Raw genomic sequence first — 10077 nt, forward strand, 5'->3', positions numbered from 1 at the left:
AGAGGACGCTGCCCAATCCTTGCCATTCCCAACCCATTCCTAAAGTCACAGCAGTCCATCTCATTATTGCAATAGAATGTGGTAGTTACTAAATACTGCCCTGTTAATAAGCTTGAAGATGGGGTGGAAACCACTACCCTTTATTATACCGACCAGGCAGCTACTTTAAGTGGGGGCACTTATAAAAATAAATGTTTTATGCAGGGCTAAAGTGATAAGGGATTTAAAGGAACAGCATAGCCCCCAAAATGATATATTGTTTGCATGTTGGAGTGTGCATTCTACTGCATGAGTTAAAAAAGCAGACTTCTGTCTCACTCGGTTCCCTCCCCTCGCATGCCTCTACTGAACTCAGGAAGTAGATTTTACGCACATGCTCAGTAGCACCTGTGTATTCTAATAAAACATCAGTTCTCAGATAGCATACATGCGATTGGCCACTGCTACTCCTATAGATCTCGATGTGAGTGGTACTGGCCGTGTACCAGAAGTGTACATACGAATGCTTCCTGCTTTCAGTAGAGGCAGAAGAGGAATGAGTTAAATAATACAGAAGTCTAATTTTCACATGTCAGTAATAATGAAAGCCTGAGCTTATTTGTTTAAGTGACCTTACGCAACAGCAGATACCTATATCCACGTGTGACTGTCCATAGATGCAGAACTACCTTGTGCCGGACCCCTGACTTGTCCAAGCTGATTGGGCTACTATTCTCGTTACCGCTTCACCATCATCAAGGGCTTCCAGTTATAGTAAAGTAAGAGCAAACAGAAAGAAAGCGGTGAATTCATTCCTATTAATAAAGTTTGCTGCACTACTTAGGCAATTACACCAGGGTGTGAAAACCAGAACCCCCCATGCACAAAAATACTTTGTGGTATTTTAAATGGGCCTCTCAGCTATCGTATGCATTAAAGTGCATTTAGTGAAGACTAAAAAGAATGGTGGTTGCAAAACCCCTTTAATGCCAAACGGATAAGTAATCGGAGTATAAGACACAAAAGTGATACTTACTTGACCAGATGGGCATCACTTGGGAATTACAATATCCTTCACTATGCATTACAATGGGAGCACCAGAGAACATAAAGGGTTAACAGAACCATTACACAAAGTCATGAATGGAAGGACCACATGGATGGAACAGCTTCCACGCATGTAAATGTGTTCCTGTCACACATTCATACTTCACATATGAAGGGCAGCACAGAGTAGTCGGTTGCATATATTCCCTGCAGGCAGATTTCACACAAATGTTCAACGCTAAGCCAAAAACAGCCAACAGGCATTTTCCAAGGGCTTGTGGAACTACATCTCCCATGATCCCCTGACAGTAATATCCAGCTGAGCATCATGGGAGTTAACATTCTGCAACAGATGGGGAGCTGTCTATTCACTTTCCTGTGCTAATCAGTTTCACTGCAATCCATGGCGGGGTATGCGAAGCTCTCCAACAGAACAGAATTCCAATTAAACATTTACTTTTACCCATTCAAAACAAGTCACAGCTAGTTTAATAGCTAAGTAAAGAGACACATTCCTTACATCGTTTTGGAAGAGGTTTCTGCCACTTGGCACTAGTTCAGATTGCTCTTGCAACAAATGTATTGATGTGCAAAAAAATAGACTTTTTGGGGAACATTTTAGAGATTGGGCAATTTTTTAAAATATTTTTTACCCTGTTTTAGAAATTATATCATGCAAAACATGACAGACATGTAGTTGCTCTTTAGAGAACAGCATAATTAATATAATGTAACCCACAAATAACATTACAGGAAACGTAGTTTCAGTATGCCAGAAAATGGATATGTTCTCCATGGATTATTACATCTTGCCCTACATTGTCTACCCTGACACGAGCTCTGCTTTAACTGTAACAAAATATACTTTCTTCTGGATTCATTTATACTAAGGGTTGTCACACTGTATTTTTTTCATTATTATTATTATAATTATTATGCTAATGTTGTAACTTCCATACTCATCTGGCAGAGAAGTCATTAACCGCTTAAGGACTAAGGGTAATTTTTTATTTTTGCGCCAAATGTTTTTTTTAGCACTTTTGCCATCTATTTTGAGTAATACAATATTTTAAAAAAGTTTAACAGTGTTTACTAAAATTATGCCTAGCCAGTGCAGATGAAAAAAATAGATATATTTAGGTACTTGTCCTGATTTCAGATGCCATGGACATGGTAGGGTTAAAACTGCATCACGTATATACACTTTTTTAGTTTATGATTTTTTTTCACTTCAATCTATGGATCTGCACTAAGATATGGCCATTTAAACCTAGGCCAACCCTTAGGTTTAAATGTACCCATTGTACAGCGCTACGGAATTTGATGGCGCTATATAAAGCAAATAATAATACCGTATTGGCTCGGATATAGGCCGCCCCCGTATATAGGCCGCACCCTAAAAGTTTGGTGCTTTTTTAAAGAAAACATTCTGCCACTCTGTCTCCCCCCCCGAGATATGCTGCCACTGTCCTCCCCCCCGAGATATGCAGCCACTGTCCTCCCCCCCCCGAGATATGCTGCCACTGCCCTCCTCTGCCCCCGATATGCTGCCACTGTCCTCCTCCCCCCCCCCCCCGAGATATGCTACCACTGTCCTCCTCTGCCCCCCCTGACTTACCGGAGCAGACTCCCGGGTGTCTTGCGGGGCCGGCGGGGGGCATCTACGCAATACGCGTATACAACCGGAAGTTGTATACGCGTATTGCGTAGATGTCCCCCGCCGGCGCCCCGCAAGACACCCGGGAGTCTGCTCCGGTAAGTCTTGGGGGCAGAGGTAAAACGCATCGTGTGGACGGTCACCAGCTGCGGCGATGCGGGTAAACAACCCGGAGGCTGTTTACCCGCATCGCTGCAGCCGGTGACCGTCCAGACGATGCGCTTAGACAACCTCCCGTGCCGGCACCCCCCCCCGTGGAAAGTGCTGGCAGGGGAGGCTGTCTGAGGACATCCGAGAGTAGGATGCAGGTCCCCTGCACCGCTGCGGGGGATCTGTATCCTGACCCCGCTGCCTGCCCGGCGCCCGGGACTGCATGTCCCGGGCGTCGGGCACTAGACCCCGAATATAGGCCGCACCCCCACTTTAAAGTCTTAAAGTGGGGGAAAAAAGTGCGGCCTATATTCGAGCCAATACGGTAATAAAGGAAGAAAAATAACTTTATGGTAAAGGCTGCTGTACGTAGACTGCTGATCACTCTGTAATAAAGTGATCAAGCATCTAAAAATGATATTAAATCTTTTGTCCTTAAAAGGGGTAACTACAGTCCTATTAGGGTAACAAATGGCAGCAGGTCACCCAAAGTTGGGCCATCTCTTCTTGCAGTGCTTCGGAGGTTCTCACTGATGTCCTATAAGCACTGTGGTGTGACAAATGCTATGGAGCGCACAGGAATCTATAGGTGACTTGTAAGAAAGCACATTGATGTCCTTCTACTGTGACCCTTGCCAGGTTGTCTCTGAAAATAAGTACTAGAACCAAGAACACAATCATCCGGTGTAGAATTTACAACACTGGCCAAATCATGACAATATTTTTTTGTACCAATCTGTCTTTTTGCTGCCTGGGTGTATGTCAAAGAAGACAACTCTGATTTTGTTGAAGAGCAAGCGCAGGCGTTGATTATTTGTAACAGAACAGAAGGTTAAAAGATCTTCCAAATCACATCCGCACAAACCCTGCCATCTCCTATGAGAAAGCTGATAGACATTCTAATTGTGTTGACAGTGAATTACGAACTAGTATACTCAGCAGTGTTGCAGAATGACCTATTTGAATAGTGGATATTTAAATAAACAAATAAATAAGAGAGAAGTAGGAATTTTCCTTGGCAGTGTATGTTATGTTATATTGACAGCATTTGAATAAAATATATTATAGAGGAAATATTACGCCAACAACCATGGTAACGAAATGAACAGGGACACAGCAAGAGACCTATGGTTTTCATCTTGGAGAAACTGGGTTTGAAAACTGAAATAACCTAAAACACAGGGTTATTGGGGCAATAGAAACTTGATCATCGAGTGTCATAAAATGTAAAACCATATGAGGACAACTACAATTGTATACACATTTGCCATGCCATTAAACCTGCCTCTAAAACGAGGGCATTATTTAATCTCAAACAATTAATGGTTATGGTATATGTGTTATATTCATATGAGATTAATTAGATATCAAGGCTACAGCTTCTGATTTGTAATATAACATCAGAGATGGATACCATGGGGCTTCAGGCAGGGTGGTAAATCAGGACATCTCATCTTACTGTAATATAAAATGCAGAGGCCTCCCCACAAACCCTGTAATGGTTGCTGTGGCCCCTGCCAAAACTCCAACAGGGGCCCCAGGCAGTGTCCTACTGGCAAAATGGGTATTTTTGTATATTATCATAAAGATGTATTGTTGAGTTTATTAGAATTTTACATGCAACACCAAATACGGTATTAAAAATGTATAATTCCAATATGTAAATTACCGACTGATAAAAACGGTAGGACAGAAATTTGTGCCATGATCAGTAGAAGTATAATAAACCAATACATTAGAGTTTATATATACATATATATTATATCATGGTGCACAATAGCAACCAACAGAATGTATTCTGCCGAATAGCCCACATGCACTATTTTGCACCAGAATTTGTTCTGAAATATATAACTCCAGTGATGTTAACGCACATTACATACTAGGCTGTACATGAGGATTTGAAGTAACAAGTTGTGAGGTTTGGCTGGGATAAGCATAATTGCTGTCAATAACTCAATACCACTGAAATGAACTGTGAAAGAAGTTATTGTAGAACTTAATGTTAATAGCAGATAAACTAATTAAAAAAAAACACACTATGATTCTGAACTCACTTCCAAAATAGCCCCGAGGGAAGGAGTATCTCTGATGATCTAACACCATGTGTAAATATGCCACACCTTGGCCTCAGGTTAGTTATTATACAATGAAGCAATATGCAGATAGTTACAAGTGGAACCTAATGTGACTACAAGCTCTGTGTGCCATTAGGTACAGGAAGGGGGTATTTTGCTATGGCCCTGGCAGCTAATATTTGGGCTCATCAGCAGGAAAAATACATTCATTCTAAAATAAGTCAACAGCCCTGGGGACAAATCATTTTTATGTTTAATCCAGAAACTTGGGAAATAAATATTTCTTAATGTATATGGAGAGCTTTTCCACATACAGCTGAACAATACCACCTCTTAATCATCCAGATACCCCAATGTGTAGTGTAGTGATCAACACTACACCGCACACACTGATTATATATATATATATATATATATATATATATATACACACACACAAACATACATACAATGCATGTATGTGGCACTTACTGTGTACATGAGGTGAATGCCCTTATATTTAATAAATCGTGTATGTAGAATGAGGTGAGCAGCTGGGGTTGTAACATGTAATGCTTGAATGATGCAAGACATACTTGATCTGAATCTGCATACATGTACATGACATGGGAAGATAGGAAACATTCCTACTAGTGTTAAGCCGTTCGATCGCGCATGTGATCAGCTAGAAACATACAGCTCTTGTTTTACATATAAATGGTGGAGTTAAAGCGCTCCGATCATTATGTGCATATACCTGCATGTGTGCGGAGAACAGGGTGTGATATTTTAGCTTACAATCAGGGAGAGCTGAGCCCAGGCACAGCCTATTACCTAGCATGGAGAAGATGAAATCTTTAGCGGTGTGGATCTCCAGGGCTCTCTGGTCATCGTATTCCCTCTGATCATGCTTGCTGAATTCCACGATGAGTTTGTTTAATTCCTCTATCCGGGCTCCAGATCTAAAATCCAGCTCGGGGGGAGCAGGTTTGCTGCCTCCCCCTACACAGCTAGGCTTGGTAGGGATGGGAGCCGCCATCTTCACGGTTCCACAGGCAACAGGATTATGCGAGATCGGCCCTAACTCCTTCCTTCCCCTCCCTGGGATAGCAGGAGATGGCTGTGTGTGTGTGTATGTGTGAGTGAGAGCGTGTGTGTGCGTGAGTGTGTGCGCGCTGGTGCAGCAGGTCCCCGGAGCTCAGCGGCTTCTCACTCTCCCTCCGCACAAACTGGAAACAATGTGACACCGAGCAGCTGGGAGATCATTCAAAAAGCTGCACAGCCACAGCAGCACTTAACTCCTCCTGTGCCACAGGGGCCTCAAAATCCCCATTCCTAGCTACTGTGCCTGGCTGCAGACCTCACATACCTTCAAAATATCTGTTACAAACGGGGCCAATAGTTTATATGGAAATAAAAACTGCACCTTCATTTGGGATAATAAAACACACATTTACTTACTATATTTTAGATATATATATATATATATATATATATATATATATATATATAATTTTGTATCCATCTCTGACGGGTTTCTTAGGTAGTAGTGTTAAGTTAAAAAGGTTACAAATGCTACTACTTATCGTGTGTATTCGCCTGTTTTTATTTTGACACAATTCCTTTCAAATTCAATGGAAAATTGTTACAGAAACACAAAAGGTAATATTTATGTGATCAAATGCTGTGTGTAAAATCCATACTCCCACCGCAAGGAGCCATAGACATAGAGTCTAGACTGTAAGCTTCCTTACCTGTTGTTTCTGTAAGTCATAGTGTTGTTTTATATACTACTATACTACTTGTAGATACAAAAATACCCAAAGTGAGGAAGATAGACAGATCTATAAAATTAGGCAGAAAGAGGCAAAGAAAGTTATAAAAACTGCCAAATCACAGGCAGAAGAGCGAATTGCCCTATCAGTAAAAAATGGAGATAAAACATTTTTTAGATATATAAATGAGAAAAGGAAAGTTAAACAAGGATTAGTTAGACTAAAAACAAAAGGCATATATGTAGAAGAGGATAAAGGTTTAGCTGACTGTCTCAATGAATATTTCTGTTCAGTTTTTACAGATGAGAATGATGGAATGGGACCTCAGTTGGGAAAAAAGACTGAATCATTTGAAATATGTGAGTTTATCGAGGCGGAGGTTTTACTTCAGTTGTCTAAGGTAAAGACAAATAAGTCGATGGGGCCTGATGGGATACACCCCAAGTTATTAAAAGAGCTTGGGGGTGTACTAGCAAAACCGTTAACTGATATATTTAACGAATCATTGGTAACGGGAGTTGTCCCTGGGGATTGGAAAGTAGCGAATGTTGTGCCTATACACAAAAAAGGCAGTAGGGAGGAGTCGGGCAACTACAGGCCAGTTAGTCTTACATCTGTAGTGGGAAAATTAATGGAAACAATGTTAAAGGAAAGGATTGTTGAACATCTGAAGTCACATGGCTTTCAAGATCAAAAACAACATGGGTTTTCCTCAGGAAGATCTTGCCAAACAAATCTTATTGATTTTTTTGATTGGGTGACTAAAGTAATTGATCAAGGTGGTGCAGTAGACATTGCGTATCTGGATTTCAGTAAGGCCTTTGACTCTGTCCCACATAGAAGACTTATAAATAAACTGCAATCTCTGGGTTTAGATCCCAATGTTGTTGAATGGATTAAGGAGTGGCTGAGTGACAGAAAACAGAGGGTTGTAGTCAATGGCGTATATTCAGAACAAGGTCTTGTTACCAGTGGGATACCTCAGGGATCTGTACTTGGACCCATTCTCTTTAATATTTTCATTAGTGATATTGCAGATGGTGTTGATGGAAAGGTATGTTTATTTGCCGACGACACAAAAATTTGCAACAGGGTTGATGTTCCTGGAGGAAGAAGCCAAATGGCAAACGATCTAGGTAAGCTGGAAAAATGGTCAGAGCTGTGGCAATTGGCATTTAACGTGGATAAATGCAAAGTAATGCACCTGGGGCATAAAAACCCAAGGGCAGAGTATAGACTATTTGGTACTGTCCTAACCTCAACGTGTGAGGAAAGGGATTTAGGGGTAATTATTTCTGAGGATTTAAAGGTAGGTAGACAATGCAGTAGAGCAGCAGGTAATGCTAGCAGAATGCTTGGTGGTATAGCGAGAGGTATTAGCAGTAGGAAGAGGGAAGTGCTCATGCCGCTGTACAGATCACTGGTGAGACCTCACTTGGAGTATTGTGTACAGTACTGGAGACCATATCTCCAGAAGGATATAGATATGTTGGAGAAAGTGCAGAGAAGGGCTACTAAAATGGTTTATGGATTACAAAATAAACCTTACCAGGACAGGTTAAAGGATCTTAACCTATATAGCCTGGAAAAAAGACGGGACAGGGGGGATATGATAGAAACATTTAAATACTTAAAGGGAATCAACAAAGTAAAGGAAGAAAGTTTATTTAAAAGAAGAAATAAAACCGCAACAAGAGGACACAAGCATAAACTAGAGGGGCAAAGGTTTAATGGTAACATCAGAAAATATTACTTTACGGAAAGGGTAGTGGACGCATGGAATAGCCTCCCAGTGGAAGTGGTAGATGTTAATACAGTAAAGTCATTTAAGCAAGCATGGGATAGGCATAATGCCAAGCTAGATATAGGATAAGGGCAAGTACTAAAGGAGAGTACTCAGAGGTTGGGCAGACTGGATGGGCCTTCTGGCTCTTATCTGCCGTCACTTTCTATGTTTCTATGTTTCTATGTTACTTGTTATGTCCTGTTTACCCATTGTACGGCGCTACGGAATATGATGGCGCTATATAAAGCAATAAATAATAATCTAAACAAATTACATATGACTGTTCGTTTAAGGCCTTCTTTGTGACACTGCTTTTGGTCATGTCCCTTCAAAGTTTGTCTATACCTTGTAGGCCCCTTTCTACTATATAAATATAAATATGCGTATGGTGCCATAATGGGGTTCCACCATGGAGTTCTTTTTTATGTTAACTAGTAAGACCATTTAGAAGAGGGGGACACCAGAAACATGGCTCTAGTCAATTTGGGGGGGGGGAACAAGTGCATACCCAACACTGACTTATATATATAACTAGGTGATTTAAGGCAATGTTGTGAATGTGGACAGCCTCCACAGCAATCAATCAATTGTTTCTGCCCATTGGTCTACATTAACCGATCTATATAGATATGGCCCATTGAAGTGAATACGTTTGTAATGTTCACAGGGGACTAGTTTAGCTCATACTGCTCTGTATTCTTCGATTACAGGTAGTTTTTACACCCATCATATGTCAAGTAAGTGTGCATGTTTTATCCATTGATTCTTCAGTATATTGTAAATGGGAAAATCTACTCCACTGGAGTAAAGTGGAATTCCCATAGAAGTCTGTTACTAGCAACTTTTAAAAATAGCATTGTTGCCATATAGTGTATATATATATATATATATATATATATATATTATTAATAGTTATTGTTTTATATAGCACCATCAAGTTCCGTAGCACTGTACAATGGGCAGACAGAACATAACAAGTTGTATATAACGTAACAATTTGACTTACAGAAACAACAGGTGAGGACATTGTCCTGCCTGGGGGAAGTGTGAAATGTCCCCCCCCCCCCCTCCGGAAATAAAAGTGCTGCAAAAACCAGCCCACATCCATTATGTTATGTCATGAAAGTTAAAACTAAAATTAAACTTATCAGGAAGTGAGAATTTATATGCAACAGTACCTTGTCTATATGCAAAAGTTTATGAAATACCATTGCGGGGTGAAAAGAAAGGTGAAATCAAACTATATTATGTCCAGGCTCAGCCTGGAATTAACCCAACTCAATGTATAGAAATAATATATTTTTTTTTTTTAAAGAGTGAGAGCTCACCCATGAGGATCAAATATCTGTCACTGCTGGCCGCCTCTGTAATTGGTGTCAGCTCCCGGGAAAAACACGCCCAGGCTGCCACGCGAGAGCTGACCTCCAATCACAGAGGCGCATCGTGCATTAGGTCCCCAAAAGCATTTCTTGGCCCACTCTGCTTCATATATATATATATATATAGCCACCATCAGGCATTTTGGGGCCCAGAAAGGATATTTGTGCATAGCCCCCGATCAGCATTACAACCACACTCCATGTTCTATAAACCCACTTCTTTTTCCCAGTTCTGTTTCAATTTTCC

The 10077-nt window shown here is 40.8% G+C and overlaps 1 protein-coding gene across 1 annotated transcript in view; it reads right to left on the reverse strand.

Moving 5' to 3' along the window:
* The window catches only part of MB21D2 (Mab-21 domain containing 2), a 49226-nt gene extending 43171 nt beyond the window's left edge, over positions 1-6055 (reverse strand). The window contains exon 1 of the mRNA XM_053459341.1: positions 5725-6055. Coding sequence (XP_053315316.1) covers positions 5725-5929 — 205 coding nt within the window. The 5' untranslated portion in view covers positions 5930-6055. The remainder of the gene's footprint in view (positions 1-5724) is intronic.
* Between the last annotated feature and the right edge of the window lie 4022 nt (positions 6056-10077).

The sequence above is a fragment of the Spea bombifrons genome, chromosome 3, assembly GCF_027358695.1.
Source record: "Spea bombifrons isolate aSpeBom1 chromosome 3, aSpeBom1.2.pri, whole genome shotgun sequence".
Classification (NCBI taxonomy): domain Eukaryota; kingdom Metazoa; phylum Chordata; class Amphibia; order Anura; family Pelobatidae; genus Spea; species Spea bombifrons.